Source organism: Microchirus variegatus, assembly GCF_963457635.1.
Source record: "Microchirus variegatus genome assembly, chromosome: 5".
Lineage (NCBI taxonomy): Eukaryota > Metazoa > Chordata > Actinopteri > Pleuronectiformes > Soleidae > Microchirus > Microchirus variegatus.
Window position 1 is genome coordinate 33,971,348 of NC_139806.1, and position 19,187 is coordinate 33,990,534.

The 19,187-nt window shown below is 40.9% G+C and overlaps 2 protein-coding genes across 2 annotated transcripts; both read left to right on the forward strand.

Annotated features, from left to right (window-relative positions):
* The first annotated feature begins 1,435 nt into the window (after positions 1-1,435).
* Positions 1,436-4,674, forward strand: LOC310927617 (U3 small nucleolar RNA-associated protein 14 homolog A). Its single transcript, XM_083889963.1, has one exon. The coding sequence runs from the start codon at positions 1,453-1,455 to the stop codon at positions 3,946-3,948; it is 2,496 nt and encodes an 831-aa protein (XP_083746089.1). The 5' UTR covers positions 1,436-1,452; the 3' UTR covers positions 3,949-4,674.
* A 9,430-nt stretch (positions 4,675-14,104) lies between these two features.
* Positions 14,105-18,968, forward strand: insig2 (insulin induced gene 2; the record flags this gene model as incomplete). Its single annotated transcript, XM_083889080.1, has 5 exons — positions 14,105-14,249; positions 15,677-15,801; positions 16,402-16,568; positions 17,944-18,043; positions 18,852-18,968. The coding sequence occupies 5 exons, from the start codon at positions 14,105-14,107 to the stop codon at positions 18,891-18,893; spliced, it is 579 nt and encodes a 192-aa protein (XP_083745206.1). The 3' UTR covers positions 18,894-18,968.
* Positions 18,969-19,187: the final 219 nt, after the last annotated feature.

Consider the following 19,187-nt stretch of genomic DNA (forward strand, 5'->3'; position numbering starts at 1 on the left):
GAACGCATTGTTTTATATATTTTTGTTGTTGTTATCTTTGCCACCTGACAAAAGCAACACTTAAAGGGACACTGTGTAGTATTTATGGGTTTATATAACCCAAAATCCACTTTTTTTTATACATATTATGTGCTGCTGCATTGTCTAGTCGCTGTATAATAGTTTTTGTTTCATTTTCGTAGTGTTTCAAAAAGTCATGTAAAATAACATGGTCGCGGGCCGCGGTTGCATAGCCACTGTTAGCAGAGAGACGCCATGTTTCTACCGGAGCCTGTAAGGACAAACGCGAGAGAACAAATCAAGTGTCTCTTTACTTGTAGCAGGAAGTCCCGCCTCCACTCTCTCCGCTTCGTCTGCTACGGCCGCGGTAGCTCCGCCCTCTCCCTCGCCTCACGAACCTCATCTGCTGACACGGAGAAAGACGGCGAGGACGACATTTGACCGGCTGGGGACACCGTAGCGCTCAGGGAAGGGAGGGGGTGAGCAGAGGAGCAGTTCTTTGTTGTAAATGTCAGCCTCTCCTCTAGATGGCACTATAAACTACTTACTTCACCTTTAAGGCCAATATTTTACAGTCATTATTTAAAAAGGGGATTGGGTACCAATTGTCAAAAGAGAGAGGGTCTTTTGGGGGTTTAGGGATAAGGGTAATTAAACCTTGATTTAAACTATTGTAGGGTTAATGATCCTCTGCCAATGCTTTCTGCAAATGCTTCTCTTAAAAATGGTAATAACCTCTCACAACCATTTTTTTTTAATATATATATATAAAATTTGCTAGGAAAGCCATGGCATTTTATGGCAGTGATCCACCTATGCTGTCTCTCAGGATCACCGGTGAAGAAAGAAAGTAAGGTCAAGTCAAATTTGAAGAGAGAATCAGAATCAGAATCAGAATCAGAATCAGAATACTTTATTAATCCCTGGGGGGGAATTGTTTTTGTTCCAGATGCTCTGTGCAAAGTAAGAAGAAATACAGCACGAGGAAACAAGAGCTAGATATACAGATGTAAATAAAATAAATATGCAAATAAAATAAAATAAAATAAAATAATAAAATAAGACAGTGAAATAGACAATAAGCGAAATGAAATAAAATAAACAATACAATAAACAATAAAATAAACAAAAATAAAATACAACAATAAGTGGGTTAGGGTTAGAAAAGAAAGAAAGAAAGAAAGAAAGAAAGAAAGAAAGAAAGAAAGAAAGAAAGAAAGAAAGAAAGAAAGAAAGAGACCATGTTCATGTTTACTTTTTACATGTGGTAACAGTTTAATCCCTGTAGGTGGCAGCACTGCGCAAAACACTCACTGCCTTGAAAATACAGGCAGAAGAAGAAGAACGTTTTACGCCACGTCGTAAAGCTAGTCGTTTACGTCTGCGGCTCCATTCGAGGCACACGTGTGACGGTGCAGCGGTTGTTGTCGTGGTGGTGTGTGTATTCGAAACATGGCGAAAGTCTCTAAGAAGAACGCGAAGAAGGGGAAGAGTGTTAAAAAAGTCCCCGCTGTGACGGAGAGCAGCGCGGCGGCGACGGAGCATCGCGTTGTTTACGACGACGGAGCCGACGACGAAGATTTACTTTTACACGAGGTAAACATCAGCAGCGAGGAAGACGAGGAGGGCGAGAACGGAGTCAGCGATGAACGCAAACGACAGAAGCTGCTCGAGGCCATCAGCGCCCTCGGGGGTAAGAGGAAGAACACGCTGGGGGAGAGATCCGAGGCAGCCGTGCACATGTCCGAGTTCACCGTCAACGCGGACGGAGGACGCGTCAAAGTCGACCTGTCAGACCTGATAGGGAACATGGACAAAACCCACGCGGTTCCGACCAAGACCAAGAACCAGCTGAAGACCTTGCAGCAGAACGAGAAAACCATAGAAACGCCCCTGAGCAAGCAGGAGAACGAGAGGATCCAGAGGAACGTCGCTTTCCACAAGGCGGCCACAGAAGTCGCCCAGTGGAAGGGGATCATCCAACAGAACCAGCGAGTGGAGCAGCTCGTGTTCCCGCTCAACCAGGAGCCCTCTGGCCCCAGAGCCATGGAGACGGTGGTCACCGGCTGGAAGGCTCAAACCCCGCTGGAGCAGGAAATCTTTTCCCTCCTCTCTGCCAACAAGCAGCCCGTCCACAACCCCGTTCTGACCCCCGTCGAGGAAGCTTCGCTTAAGGCCATGAGCTTTGAGGAGGCCAAGATCCGCCGCGCTGAGCTGCAGAAGGCCAGAGCTCTGCAGTCCTACTACGAGGCCAAGTCCCGCAGAGAGAGGAAGATCAAGAGTAAGAAGTACCACAGAGTGCTCAACAAGGCCAAGCGCAAAGACTTCCTCAAGAAGTTTGAGGAGATGGTGAAGACCGACGCCGCCGCGGCCTTAGAGGAGCTGAACAAGATAGAGCTGGCTCGGATGAAAGAGAGGATGTCGCTGAAACACCAGAACAGTGGCAAGTGGGCCAAATCCAAGGCCATCATGGCCAAATATGACGAGGGCGCTCGCAAAGCAATGCAGCAGCAGCTGGAGGTGAACAAAGACCTGACCCAGAAGCTGGTGACGTCACTGAACACTGAGCAGGAGGAAGAGGAGGAGGAGGAAGGAGGAGGCAATCCAGAGGTGATGCCTGATTTTGTGAACGATGCAGAGCGAGGTGTAGATTCTTCAAATCCCTGGATGAGAGCAAAGCTCTTTGAATCTCCCGCAGAGGGGGAGGCGAGTGAAACGGTGGATCTTACAGAAGAGGGGGCTGGAATCGTGGTAAATACAGCTGTAGCAGAAGAAGACGACGACGATGAGGAGGAGGGAACAGAGGAGGAAAGGATGCTCCGAGAGTTTGACCACAGGAGGAGACGGCGTCGGGCAGAGGAGGACGACATGGTAGCTGTTGTGACTGTGCAGCATGAGGAGGAAAATAAAGCTGCAGGAACTTGTGTTTCGGTCCTGGAGGAAGAGGTGGAGGAGTATAAAGCTGCACCATGTGTTTCAGTCCGGGAGGAAGAGGTGGAGGAGTATAAAGCTGCACCATGTGTTTCAGTCCTGGAGGAGGAGGTGGAACAGGAGCTAGCCAAGTTGAAAAGTTTTTCCCAGGGAATAGCAAACACCCATCTGGATGCCGAAGTAGATAAGGCTGAGGCAATAGCTGACGCAAACCACGTGGACACTCGGCTGGAAGAAGGGCTGATGAGAATCAGAACTCTTGAGGATGTGGAGCTCCTCAGTCATATGGAATTATCCGCAGATCAAACACCCGTTCAGCACCTGGAACCCCTCACCACAGAAAACATGCCATCTACAACTAAGATGGCAGGAAAAAACAGGAAAAGGAAAAGAGGGATTGAGCTGAAACAAGTACTCACCAAAGGGTCAAAAGTCATTCAAGTTCCACTCGCTCCGACAGTGGAGGATAAGGAGGACTCGGATGAAATAGTGGATCAGAGAAGTCTCATCAAAGAGGCCTTCGCTGGAGACAATGTCATCTCTGACTTTCTTAAGGACAAGAGGAAGCACGAAGATGTAGGCAAGCCCAAGATGGTGGACCTGACCCTGCCGGGATGGGGAGAGTGGGGGGGAATGGGCCCCAAGCCGTCCCGCAACAAACGCAGGAAGTTCAGGGTCAGGTCTGCGCCGCGTCCTCCCAGGAAAGATCAGCATCTACCGGGTGTCATCATCTCGGAGAAGAGGAACGGCTCCATCAGCTTGCACCAGGTGAACTCTTTGCCCTCTCCGTTTGTGAACCACACGCAGTTCGAGAGCATCATCCGCTCTCCCGTCGGTCGCATGTGGAACACGGAGCAGACTGTCAACAAGATCACTAATCCTAAGGTGGTCACTCAGCTGGGGGCCATAATAGAGCCCATGGCTAAAGAGGAGCTTATGAAGAGCAAGAAGCAAGTATCCACTGGGAACAACAGTCGTGTGGAACCAATAAAAACAAAACAAACGAAACGAAACTGAAGAAAATGATATAAGTATTTCTGCCTTATATTATATGAGGACATGTGTGTGTGATGGTAATCAGAATAGTTATGGAGCGTAAAGTAATTTTGACAAATTCTGTATCTCATTTGATCTTTACTTTTTCTAATTAGTAAATAGTTAATTCCTTGTTTGAAGACCAGGAGCTGTAAATCTGTGACATTGTAAGCTCAAGCTTTTATTTGTTCATCTTGTAATTTACCGTCTTATATAGTGTATTGTTGCCACATCAGCAAACGCAAAACCGATCAGAATTACGTTATAACGCGATAGGTTTGTTGTTAAAACAATATACGTTTCACGTTTGTAACACACGTTCTTACTGTAAACCTGTGTTGTAAGAACAATATACGTATTCTGTTCTAACAATAAACTATCACATTACAAAGTTTATTATTTGTCGGTGTGGCAGCAATAAACGATATGTAGTCTCACACTGTGATAAAGACTCGTTTATTTTTGTAGTCCACACTACATATGCCACATTTATTCCCCGTTTTAAAATGGTTGAGTGCTCAACTCCCATGATTGGTCAATAACTTAATTTTCTGCAAAGGTCACATCTTAACAGCTCTTTATTTGATAACTATTAGTCAAATAAATCAAAAACATTCATAAATTGAAGTTGGAACTGTGTTGATATATTGAAGTTCTCATTCTTAAACTTGCATTAGAATATACTGTAGATTTGTTCAGTATGTGGGATTTAGGGAAATTGATCAGAGGTGTGGTGTTTACTCCCTAAAAGATTTTGGGTGTTCCCAGTATATCACATATACTCACAATGCATTCATAATGTATTTAGAGTATAAAAAATAAAGCTGTAGTTTGTGCAGAATGACTGATTTTCATGTTTTAATCATCACAATTGCATTTAATGTGTTTTTAAAGAGCATTTTAAGGCAGGGGTCTCAAACTCGTATGACCTGGGGGCCACTGTTCGCAATATTGCATCATGATATCACACATATACTTAATAATACTATTTATGATGCAACATGAATGTGTTAATATCAAAAACAGACATTCATATTAAATTATATAAATAATAGTGTGGACAACTGTAATTAAAATTCGTACCATGATACATTTTATAATGGGATAATTATGACCAAATGTCTTATTATTACTGTTATAAAAAACATTTCTAGCAAACATATATTATATTCTATCACCTCGCTGGCAGCTGTGCCTCAGTTACACACTATGTTTAAAAGACGAGGTCGTGGGTTACCGTTTTCACTATAACATGATATTAAGTGGGGGGATGCATTACATTAGTTTGAGTTGTTTTGCTGGTAGAGGTGTGAATTGCCGGTTTATATAATTTAGTGAACTGTAAAAAGATGCCCAGTAATATATGGACATATATATATATATATATATATACACACACATATTTAGTAATACAATGGCCATATTATGTCCATTCTTCCTTGTTGAAAATCTCTTCAGTCAGAAATCGACTTCTAACATCGCTAATATATTTTATAAACCACAAAAAGAAAAACTGTAGCTATACTTAATAATATGTAGATAAATTCATTTTAACAAACCAGTAACACTATCCCTTATAGCAGGGGTTTGCAACCTGCGGCTCTAGAGCCACATGTGGCTCCTCAAGCCTTCTGTTGTGGCTCCTTTGTATAGTCACTTTGAATAAAAAAGTTGATTTTTATTTAATTCAAGTGAACACCTAATATTTAGAAATCAAGGTGATAAAATGTGCATTTTGTGCATCACATCCAATGTCCAGTCCATCTTTGGACCCACATATTTACTGCATATGTACTGTACTCCAAATATTACATTATCTATTTCAAAGGGTGTTACTTTTAATTGAAATTTTTATTTACACGAACAATGGAATTCTGTATTTTTTTTCCTCCACTTTATAAAATGTTGGCTATATACAGCAATGCAATGTGAACAGTTTTATTTTTGTAGTTCTTAATGCAACAAACTCATTATTTTGTATGTAGTATATCTGTATAAAAAAGTTATATGTGATATAATCTTAATTTTATGGGTCAAATGGGTTTTGCAACTCCAGATTAATTTTATTTGGTTGGAGAGGGGACAAAAATGGCTCTTTTCATAATAAAGGTTGCAGACCCCTGCCTTATAGTGTTAGTTTTTGAAGTTGGAAATGAGCAAAAGTGTATTTGTGATGTGTGGTGAATGTTGAACATAAAGTACCTGTTAAGATGAAGATATTTCATTCATATTTCATTTCTAGTCCTGTTTTATTGATGAGGTAAATTGTTTCAGATATTGTTTGTTCAACAAGCCAATGCTTGTTATTTAGCGCCCTCAATGGGTGGTGTACCAGATCACATCTGTGGAGCACAATGCCACTTGAGGCTGGTATGCAAGCTGATCAGATGTCAGACCCCGTTTAAGCCTTAAAGTGGAGACATTGTGTCCGATTTAGAGCTGCAACTAACGATTATTCTCGTAATCGATTAATCTGTCGATTAGTTTCTCGATTAATCGATGAATCGTTTGGTCCATAAAATGTCAGAAAATGCTATAAAAAAAAAAGTTGGAGCTGGAAATGACGATGTTCTCGAACGTCTTGTTTTGTCCACAAACCAAAATGATTCAGTCTTAATGATTTCTTTGTTTATGTGGAGCAAAGAAACAAAGAAAATATTCACATTTAAGAAGCTGAAACAATCAGAAATCTTGTTTTAATCATGAAAAAAGCTTCAAACCGATTAATCGATTATCAAAATAGTTGGTGATTTATTTAGTAATCGATTAATCGATTAATCGTTTCAGCTCTAGTCCGATTATTTTTCCTTTATGCTAGAAAAATAAATTCACAGCATAATTTTACCTGCTGTAGAGTTCTCTCACTGCTCTGTACAGTATTATAAACTAAAGTTTATTCTCATTTAATGTGAATTATGTGATGTAAAAAATATATATATATATATAAGATGTAATATAGTAGAAGAGGGTTATGTTATCATCATGCAGATGAAAAAGTGATCGATAAAGAGTTGAATGTCTACACTCAGCCCCCCGCTTCACTGCAGTCGGAGGTTTGCGCATTGAAACCAACTGAAAAGAAAGACTCTTTCTTTTCTATTTCCTCCCGCAATCCAACGCTCAACACCATACCCTCCTGACAGGTGTAAGATTAACTTAGTTAGGCGGAGAGCTGCTCATGAGTGCCAAATTAAATTAATGGAACAAATTTACCCCCTAATTAAGATGAAAATACGTGTCAGTTGTAACCTTGCTGGGCCCTAATTATGTACAAATGATTTATCATCCGTTTCGTCCTGAATAGCAATGGGCTCACCTCTCCGATAGCCCCGGCTGACTGTTAAGAGATGGCCACTGATTAACAGTGACAGGTTGTTCTGTGGGGAAGCTGCACATTGCCGAACAGCCAATCAGAGCGGGGGCTTCAACGGAGACTCTCCTCGCTTCCATTAACTTACATGGAGTGTGCAGCTGAGCATCACTGTGCCTCAGCTTTCCTTGTTTTCACATTGCAAAATAAAGTGCATTCAAAAGGAGACACTATAGTGTGTGGTGTGTATGTGTATATATATATATATATATATATATATATATATATATATCAGTAAGTCTCTAGGGAATTAATGCAAATCAATGTAAACTCCCACCCCCACCCTCCGTGCTTTCACACTGGGATTAGCTCATGTCTGCATGATCAGACAGAGGGAGATGCGGCTTTTTTAAGACCCTTTCTACCTCGAAGAACACATTGAATACTGCACAATACAGTCAAATTCATACATCAATATTTGGCAGCAGAAATCGCTTCACAGTGCCCTGGAACTAAACCAAACGGTAACAATCCTGGTACCAGTTTACAACCAGCAGGTGGTGCAATAGGTTAGGATGCAAGAACACATATATTTCAATAGGCAGCAGCAGCATTGATTAGCATTAGAATCAGAGTCCCCTGTGTTGCTGAGGACACACTCACCAATCTGTAATCATTGTTCCGCAGGCTTGCTCACAAGGGATAGAGCCCACTTTGTCATTATCATTCAACGTGCCGCACACACATGCCGGCAAAGCTTTTCATAAGTGCTACAAGCAACGGGGCATTTGCATTTACATTTTGCTCAGACATTGAAGCAACACAAATAACTCCTCTCTCTCTTTCCACTGCCTGAAGATGAGAGATGCTTTTCTTCCTCGGCGGCTGCGAGACACACAGACACACTCCCTCATTCTATGTCTCATTTTCTCGTTGGTGGTTTATTCCTCAATTGTTGTTGTTGCTGTTGTTGTTCAAAATGACATTATGTACAAGTGCAAGCTCCAGCCAATAAGGACCATTTAAAGGTGAAGTAAGTAGTTTATAGTGCCATCTAGAGGAGAGGCTGAAATTTACAATAAAGAACTGCTCCTCTGCTCACCCCCCTCCCTTCCCTGAGCGCTACGGTATCCGCAGCCGGTCAAATGTCGTCCTCGTCGTCTTTCTCCGTGTCAGCAGATGAGGTTCGTGAGGCGAGGGAGAGGGCGGAGATACCGCGGCCGTAGCAGACGAAGCGGAGAGATTGGAGGCGGGACTTCCTGCTACAAGTAAAGAGACGCTTGATTTGTTCTCTCGCGTTTGTCCTTACAGGCTCCGGTAGAAACATGGCGTCTCGCTGCTAACAGTGGCTATGCAACCGCGGCCCGCGACCATGTTATTTTACATGACTTTTTGAAACACTACGAAAATGAAACAAAAACTATTATACAGCGACTAGACCAGGGGTTCTCAAAGTTTTGATACCTGAGGGCCAATTTAGGAACCCAACGTTGGACTGAGGGCCGCCAAAGGAAAAAAAAAAGGACAAAAAAACAGTAAGAAATCCCATTTGTAATAATTTTAATGACCAGATTGCAGTTTAGCGTTAAGTAATATAAGTATTAATATAATGTAATTTAAGCATTCATATAATAACGCTTTATAATTTATTGGGTAATTACCCAGTATTTTGGCCATTGTTCTTACCTTCTAATTACAGGTTAATACCAAGTAACACATTTCTGTTACCATATATTTATTGGGTAAATAGCTAGTAATTGGGGGCTGTAGCTACCTGCTTATTACCAGCTTATAACCCAATAATACACTAAAATTCACCATATAGACACCAGGTAAATACCCAGAATTTTGTTTACACTTATTGGTCTGTATCCAGTAATGTCCAATAAACATTTAACAAGCTTAGTAGCTCCTGGATTAAAACTATCAACTGTAATTCATTGCGGGGCCGCCAGAAATGTTTCTGCGGGCCGCCATTGGCCCCCCGGCCGCACTTTGAGAACCAATGGACTAGACAATGCAGGAGCACATAATATGTATAAAAAAGTGGATTTTGGGTTATATAAACCCATAAATACTAGTAGGTACTAGTGTACCTTTAACTCTCCATAGCATTTAACCAACACCTACCGCTGCCACAATTTGCTGGCTGGATTGAACATTGTTTTGTAAAATGTCAGTTCCAGCTCATTTCTCTCTTTCTTTAAAAACATTTTTTTTTTTTAAGATTGAAGCACACCTTGCCTGTCCAAACATAGCTATTCCCTTGCCACTGGACAAATGGCAGAGCTATTGCTACAGATTCAGAAAACACATTGTACAAGAGCTCTACATTTATCTTTTGTGCTGTGCACAACTGAATATAACAATGTATATTTTTTGAGAATATTGTAAATTTACCACTTTACGTGTCATCTAGTGAACTGGGCAGGTGTGTGGTGATAAGCAAACGTGTTTTAAATGTCAACAGTTTGGAAATACTTAGAGATAAACAATGATGACAACAGTAAAGCAGATTAGCCGTATTATTCATTTCAACCTAATTCAAGACTATCTGTTCCTATACTTTTGCTCACCTAACAATGTAGTGTTCCATTACAAATGAGAATTGACATATCTTGGAATACCTGGAAATAGAAGCTGATGCTGTTTAAAAATGTTGTATTTTGTTCACAGTCAAAGTGAGCCAAATAGAATTAGTTTTTAAAATATATATACAGTTTATCTTGGTCTTAACCATTGTCCACCACTGCTCTCTATCCCATTGTTGCGTTCAATCCATTCCCTTCAAATAATTTCTAGCAAGCGACTCATTTGCTCTTTTGTTGCTTTTTTTTATGCTTTTGCTTGTACAGAGAATGCATGCAGGGTGGAAGGTTTGAGCGGCTTGAGCGGAAAACGGCATCTCCCACATCTGCAGTCCGGGGATTGGTGGATAAGGCAGAGAAGAGCAAGGTTAGAGGTTAATTATAGACAACAGAGGGGTCGTGGGGGACTATTATGTTGGAGCCCGGGACCTGCAATGGTCCAATGGGGATGACATTTATGATGAGATCCTGGCCCCACCCCTCACCATCCACACACACACGCACACACAGCCCAACCTATGTATGCCATCACTCACATTTATACTGAAGGAAGCGACAGTAGGACTCATTCATCTGTAATGAAAAGGCCCAGAGGCAGGATGATGAACTGTACCCCTGGCTGTGCTCGGGTTGTGTCAGGGGGCTTCCAAGTGGCTCTTGACAGCTAATTGAAAGCCCTCATACCCTCCTGTTACCGACCAGACTTCCTTTATCACTCTAATTATTGGGGTTAAGTGAATATCCCATGGGACTGTAAATAGTATAGGTTGGAGATAAAAACATATATAATGAAACCTTAAATCATTGGTTCTCAAAGTGCGGCCCGGGGGCCAATGGCGGCCCGCAGAAACATTTCTGGCGGCCCGCAGGGAATTACAGTTGATAGTTGATATATATTGAGGTACTAAGCTTGTTAAATGTTTATTGGACAAAAATAAACAAAAATACTGGGTATTTACCTGGTTTCTATATGGTGAATTTTAGTGTATTATTGGGTTATAAGCTGGTAATAAGCAGGTAGCTACAGCCCCCAATTACTAGCTATTTACCCAGTAAATATATGGTAACAGAAATGTGTTACTTGGTATTAACCTGTAATTAGAAGGTAAGAACAATGGCCAAAATACTGGGTAATTGCCCGGTAAATTATAAAGCGTTATTATATTAATGCTTAAATTACATTATATTAACTCTTATGCAATCTGGTCATTAAAATGATTACAAATGGTATTTCTTTTTTCGTTTTTTTTTCCTTTGGCGGCCCTCAGTCCAATGTTGGGTTCCTAAATTGGCCCTCAGGTATCAAAACTTTGAGAACCCCAGCTTTAGACTCTTTATTTTTCTTGCTCTTTTTAGATTATTGTTCCAGGCAAAAACAGCAGCTTGCTTTGAGCTTTTTCAGCGAGGATTTCAAATCATAACTACGTTAACGAATGGTTTGACTACCGTTAACTGAGATAAATTAATACTGAGTTATAGTGGAGTGGGACTGTGGCAGTCCACTGATGTTCAAACCATTGTCTAGCAAGATATAATCCATGAAAGCCCATCGGGCAGCAGGCCTCACTATGCTGAATTCAATTTGGTTATAAATAAGGGAAATGATTAGGAGTGAACTGCTGTGCACTGTGATTTCTCACCTCTGCATCTCTGTGAGCTTATTTGACCACAAGCGCATATCAAATATGCCGAGGGGAAGGAGAAGAAAAATGTATGTGTATATGAACAATGGTTATCACTCCTGTGGGTGAAAGCTCAAATGCACTGTACAGTTATATCAATTACAGCAAAATGTGTGAGAAATAAATAAATAAATACATAATTGTTACTCTTTAAAGGTTAAAAGAATTCAAAAGTTTTGGAATATTATAAAAAGAATGAATGGGATTAAGGGATAATAGGGATATCCAGTTTTAACTGAAGGTGAAACAACAGGCATATGATAAGTAAATAAATAATTGTCAGCCTCTCCTCTAGATGGCACTATAAACTACTTACTTCACCTTTAAATTACTGAAATAAATTAACTTTTCCACGATATTCTAATTGCACCTGTATGTACATGTATGCATATACATGTATTTTATTATTATTATTATTATTATTATTATTATTATTATTATTATCATTATATTATAATAACACACACATACAGTACATGGCGTATTACTCCATACCAGATGGCGGCGGTAATGCACCAAATCGTTGTTTGCCAACCGCCATGAAACTTCAAAATGGAAGAAGAAGAAGAAGAACGCATGGACCGTAATCTCCGATCACGTGACACGTCACGGCTTTAGGCGCTGATTGGCTGTTCATTCAGCATACCCGGAAGTAGACCGGGGAAGGTGGGAGCAGATATTTTCGTAATATCAGGGAGCGAGTAAAATAACGTGTTGAGACGAGATGTATAATTGCAATTGCGGAAGGTCTTGACACCATGAGGTAAGACCTCTGCCGATGTGCTCCAAATGAGTCTGGTGTTATCACAGGCCTTTAGCTATTACGAGTAATCAGACTAAACAACTTACTGTAAGCTAGGTTAGCATAACCGCTACAGTTTATTGTTTACGTGTTGGTGAAGAGCAGAAGGCGCTGTTCGTGACGTGATTGATTTCCAGTTTTGAATGACGATGGAAATTATACTGTAATTGAGTGTTAAATCAACAAAGTGAGTGACATAATAATCTGATTCCTAGCCTGTATAACTGTGTTTCCCTCAATTACTAAAATAGCCAAACGAATACAATCCTATGAGTTGTATTTTTCTCTTGTTGTTAATAACCTTGTCTGCCCTTGTTTTTCCAGCTTGGTTTAGGATGTCAAGGGAGGACACTGAATGAATTAGTGGATAAAGGCATCTCACAACATCCCATATTTCCTGCTTACGAATGTCCTTGTCATAGACAGCGATGAGTGACAGCGGAGTGGCCAGCATACAGCAGCAGTGGTTGGGGTCTGGGCAACCGCAACCGTCCTCCATCTCCAAAGGCCCCTACATTTCAGCCATCACCAACAGGTCAGCTCTGTAACTGCTCCACACTACTTCACTTTAAGGCATTGGTTCTCAAAGTGCGGCCGGCGGGCCAATGGCGGCCCGCAGAAACATTTCTGGCGGCCCGCAATGAATTACAGTTGATAGTTTTAATCCAGGAGCTACTAAGCTTGTTAAATGTTTATTGGACATTACTGGATACAGACCGATAAGTGTAAACTGTACAACTGTATTTACTATGTCATCAAACGTTTGATGACATAGTGACACTATGTGACACTTTGTCAAAGTTTGGCATTTAAATTTTTTCCCCAAAAATGTTCACATTTTGGACGACACAGTAAAGTATGACGTTTTTGTCAAATTTTGGGCCGAATTTTTTTTTGAAAAAAATTGTCAAATTTGGGACGGCATATATGTCATTTTATTCAAATTTTGGAACAAATTTTGTTTTGAAAAAAATTGTCAAATTTGCGACGGCATAGTATTGCACAACGTTTTTGTCAAATTTTGGACCAAAAACTTTTTTCCCCAAAAATTTTAAAATTTTAAAATTTAAAAAAAAAACGACATAGTACAGTATGATGTTTTTGTCAAATTTTGGACCAAAATTTTTTTTTCAAAAAAATTGTCACATTTTGGACAACGTAGTATAGTATGTCCGTTTTGTCAAGTTTTGGACACCATAATTATTACAAATGGGATTTCTTTCAGTTTTTTTTTCTTTTTTTTCCCTTTGGCGGCCCTCAGTCTAATGTTGGGTTCCTAAATTGGCCCTCAGGTATCAAAACTTTGAGAACCCCTGCTTTAAGGAGACCACGTTATTCATCCAGTCTAGAAGTATTAGGACAGGTTCAATTATTTCGGTTCAGCATCTGATGTGGCACTCAAATATCATATTTGTGTGCCACACATTATTTTTGTGGTACACCACCATATTAAACTAATTATCAGTGATGTTGATGGATTGTGTAGTGAGTCCCGGAACCTACAGGTGATTTTTATCGGCTCATTTACAGCAACTAGGAGGTTTTTGACCATAAAACAGCCGTTTTCCCCTCCGCAAATAACATTAACGTGAAGCTTAACCATGGACAACCGAGCTGGTGTAGGGTCATACTATTTTCATACTCGAGGTAGTTCTCACAATCTGACAACAACCCTGCTTTCTTCTTGTGTCACTGTGGTCTAATGCTTGCACATGCACTCTATTTTAGAACCACCAACGTGGTAATACGAGGGGCCATGCTGTTCTCTGTGGGTGTCTTCCTGGCTCTGGTGCTGAACTTACTTCAAGTGCAGAGGAATGTCACCCTCTTTCCCCCTGATGTCATCAGCAGTATCTTCTCCTCAGCATGGTGGGTGCCCCCTTGCTGCGGCACAGCCTCAGGTATGTGAGCATGTGCTATAACGATAAAAAAAAAATATTACTTTAATGTTGCACAGAATTTATTTAATCTTTAAGTTAATCTCTTACAGTTGAAATGTTCTGTAAGTCTTAGGTTTCATAGAGCATGCGTCCTTAACACACAGCTGTGCCATGAAGCAACAACACCATCAGATCTTTTGTGACTATATATTTTAATCATACATTTTTTTCTATTATTAAGTGCCAACTCTTTGTAGATCCATATGAAATTGTTGCTCTGCTGTAGTATGACACACTTGACTAAATCAATCAAAGGCAGTTTCTGGTGGCACATATTTCAGCCCATACGATTCCCGGCTCCACTCGTCTACATGTCGTAGTCTTGGGCAAGACACTTAAGCCCAATTTATACTTCTGCGTAAAGTCTGTCGAAGAGCCTCTGCGTCATCTCCGACTGCACAAAATATTTTTTAAGTGTCCGTCACTCCGTCAAGGGACAACGGAGACTGGCTCTGTGCCGGCTCGCAGTGAGCACCGAGCGTCCACAGACGCGGAGCTGATCCCCGCCGATAACGTCGCTGCCAAACTATAAATACGTCATATCTTAACACACACGGCACATGTTTAGACTCTAAATGGCCAATTTCTCGCCTCAAATTATCTTAAAACTGCGTTCCGTCACACAGAAAAGTAAGAAACGGCCATTGTTTCAACAACAACAGTCTTTCTCTCTCTTTGTCTCTTGGACACCATTGCTCACTGTAGCCAGAAGCACAACAACCTTGCGCAGCGACACCTACTGAATCGGGCGGGAAATTGCAGCGCGTGTCCGTCACCACGACGCAGAAGTATAAAGGCTCGAGGCGTCTCCGTGGTGACGCAGACGGATAACGCATTACGCAGTCGGAGAAGTATAATGTGGCCTTTAGTCACTCCTGATAGCTGTGCTGGCAGCGTGTGAATGGGTATGGAAGATGAGTGATAGAAAATGCGCTGCACATAGATGTGCTGTATGAAAGTGTGAGTGAATGGTTGAATTGTAAAACTGTACTGTAAAGCAGCTTGGAGTGGTCATCAAGACTCGAAAAGCTCTATGTAAACACAAACCATTTACATGTCCGTATTGCAACGTGGTATGCAATTGCAAGTTTTATTTTACACTTATTATACCTGATCTTTTCCATTATTATCCTTATTGCTATCTGGAAGTGAAAACAAATTTTTGCAAACAAATTAAACATTGTTTTTCAACAAAACAAATTAGTCTCAGACTTTAAATAAACCCTATGACCCAGGAGTGGTGTGCCAACTCAGTGGGATGGGTGCCTATGCTTATCAGAACAATACCAGCTGACACATGGATGGTGGCACTACAGCAGTGAATGCTGCCTATGCCTTTTGTTTTTCCTGCTCTATTTTCATTTTTTTTCCCTTCTTCCCTCCTGCAGCAATGATCGGGCTATTGTACCCCTGCATTGACAGACGACTGGGTGAGCCACACAACTTCAAGCGGGAATGGTCCAGTGTGATGCGTTGTGTGGCTGTGTTCGTGGGCATCAACCATGCAAGTGCTGTATCCTTGTTCTGTCTAATACTTGGGCATTGGTGGGTAACATCCAGTCTGTCTGAGTCTGTCTCGGTTTTACAGATTACAACAATTCCTTTATTAAAGGTAGGGTTGGAGATCCTGGGAAAAACTGTTTGAGCAGGCTACATTTTGAATTCCAAAGTCCAAGCCCCTTTCTTCGGACTTCCCTCCGAACGAAACGGAGATTCACGAGCTCCTTGACGCATGTGTAACTTTCTGTACTTTTTGGTGACGCTGAAGTTTTTTGGATAGTTTTTCCTTTCGTTTCATTTCAATTGTAGCTATTTTAACTGGCAACCCATGGTTGCGCAGCAGCTGAGACTCTACTGACTGCTATGATTGGTAGACGGCGGTAGATGGCGCCTCGTGCCAAAACATAATTTTAAAACACAAACGTAACTTTGCGGTCCGAAAAAACATTTTTTTAATGCAAATATTTTTGTTGGTGAGTTCAGTTTGTTATATGAACATTATTCCTGGTCCTCTGTGACATATTAGGATAAACATTTTGTTCGTCATGTGGGAGTGTGCCTCCTGAACCCTTATATCCATATCTATATGTGTTCCTTGACCCTCCTCTGTCAGAAAGTGGATTTTGCCAACAACATTCAGCTGTCTCTGACTTTGGCAGCGCTCTCCATCGGACTCTGGTGGACGTTCGACCGCTCACGCAGTGGCTTTGGCCTGGGGGTTGCCATTGCTCTGCTGGCAACGATGGCCGCTCAACTCCTGGTTTACAATGGATTATATCAGTAAGTTGTTGACACATTGTTGAACAAATGGTGTTAAACGTGCAGGGTGAAAAACAGGAAGCCTTATACTGCCTGTCGGTGTGCTCTTCTTTCATGTGTTCTACATAAAAACTCACATTCTCTCGTCTTTCCTCGAACACATGACATCAGTGTTTCCTACAGGATTTTAGGAGACTGTGGTTGGAGAGTCTCTGACCCTCGTGTGTGTGTGTGTATATTTTGAGACCACTGAATTTAACACGTAACATCCATAAGGACTTTTAAAGGAATATCGGGAATCTTTCAGATTTAATCATGAAAAAACACACTTTCATTCATTCATTCAATTTCAATAGTTAATTTGTTCATTAATTTTCACTTGTTCTTGTTCATTTAAATCATTTAAAACTTGTAAAACTTAACATCGATCATGTGAACAAAATGTCAATCAAAAATGATGAACAAAGAACACTTGCATTTGCTGTCCACGCCCTTGGCACATGCATGCTGCACTAATCGTCAGCCAAGACTCAGGCAGCTTGACACTGACACCACTACTTTTCTAGGCTTGGTGAAAAACACTTCCAGAGTTCTCCCAAAGATGAACTCTTCAGGGCTTGGCCCATTGATTGAATAAATGTATTTAATGTGATATACAGTAAATAAGCACGTTATTTAAATAGGCGTATTGCTCCCTCACGTGATCGGATCATGATAGGTTATCAGTTTATTTAAACTCTTCAATCAGTGATCAGTAATCCTGATCATGTAAAGCAGTGTAAATTAGCCTAGGCTGTATTTGATTGTTACTGGGACCTACAGCTTCTTACTAATGAAACACTGGAATTCTGAGCATTTATTGTTTTCATACAATATTCATAAGCTGATTGAGAGAGAGAGAGAGAGATGGCACATCAAAAAACACAAATGCAAATCAAAAAAGAAAAAGCACATTTTGTTTTTTTGTTTTGCGTTTGTGATTTGCGTTTGTGTTTTCTTTTGTTTTGCACCTCAGGGCTACCATAGTTATTGGCTGAAGAACAACAGGAAATAGAATCAAGCTGCTGTGTGGCAGCACAGTCTTCAGCTCACACCTGTTACCCATACATTAAACAGCTACATCCTTTTCTAACCAACAATACTTGGCCAATACTTTCAAGATAATACACTGGATTTCTTTAGGTTAAGAGAAATCAAAAGATTTTGGGTTTTAAATTTCAGATTGACTTTTTTAACATACTAGTTTGTAGGTCTTTCTAGGTATTTCTGGTGTATTTTACTCTTTATTTAATCGTCAGCCAAACCTCGATTGAACAAACTGTGTTGAAAGTTAAGTGTGGGTGTGTATTTAAAAAAATAAAGATAAGATGCTGTCATGTGCTTCTGTTGTGCACAGGTATACTTCCCCAGATTTCCTGTACATTCGCTCCTGGTTACCTTGCATCTTCTTCGCAGGGGTCATAACTATGGGAAACATAGGACGGCAGCTGGCCTTGGTAAGTGATTTGTAAAGAGGAACGATATTACAATTAGTGCCGTCAAATTATAAAAAATATTAAGTTACGACTAATCGCATTAATGTCATAGTTAAAGCAGAACTAGACCGGAAGTTCCTATTAACGCTGTTCTTTTGGTGTGTATCTGCGTCATTACCTTGTTTATGAAGCCCTGCCGGTTCGAAACAAACAGTTCAGCCATAAAAACGCTGTGTTTATTGTAATCTCGGGCTCAACTAGATCTCTGAAAATCCCGTAATAGTTACGTAAGCAGCGGTTCTCCTGAACAACCGATCGTCCTGCTCCGGGCACTAGTCCGGGCACATCCAGTTGCGTACATTGAACCGCAGAAGAAGAATAACATCCGTTGTGGAGGTGTTTCACGAGCAACAGTGTCTTCTGACTCTGGGTCTGACTCCGGTTTAAAGTCATAAAAGGGACTGCGGCGGGGAGTCGTGAAGAAGCTATTTTTGGGGGTGAAAGTTCACTCTGAAATCTCGCAGCAGAAAAACACCGTCAGAAAAGAGGATTTCTATCAGCTCGTTTACAGCAACTAGGAGGTTTTTGACCATAAAAACAAGTTAATATATGTAAGTAGACCTCCATAACTAACATTTATGTGCAGCAGGACCACTCTATGTGACCTTTAATCTCTAAAATGGGTTTGTGTTAACGCATTTAATAATGGGTTAAATTGACGGCACTAATAACAATCTATGCATTAGTGTCCTCGACAGAAGTGCACTGAAATTAGATTCAGCTCTTTGTCTCTAATGTTTCTTCTCCTCATGCTTTTTTTTTCTCTCAGTATGAATATAAACTAAATCAAGAAAAGACCCATCAGGACTGAAGAAACGTTTGGCTCCATCAGGTCTCTGCTCAAAATGATATCGTCTTTGTACCATCCTCAAACCAGAGATCAGAGAATATCTGCGTGCAGCACAACGTAGACCAGACCAGGCTAAGCTAAGCTAGACCAGACCAGACCAGGACCCTGGACAAGTCGAGGCGTGTCGGCTACAGCTGAGCCATGAGCTTCTCATTAGCTGCCTGGTATTTGTCCACTGGACCAATCAAGTGTTTTGATGTTGGCTCTAATCAGGCCATGTGGATATGGAAGATCTTGCTGTTCTGCATTATTCTT

Bases quoted from the DNA above. Each gene is read 5' to 3' on its own strand.
- LOC310927617 (XM_083889963.1), top strand. From the start codon at position 1,453: ATGGCGAAAGTCTCTAAGAAGAACGCGAAGAAGGGGAAGAGTGTTAAA.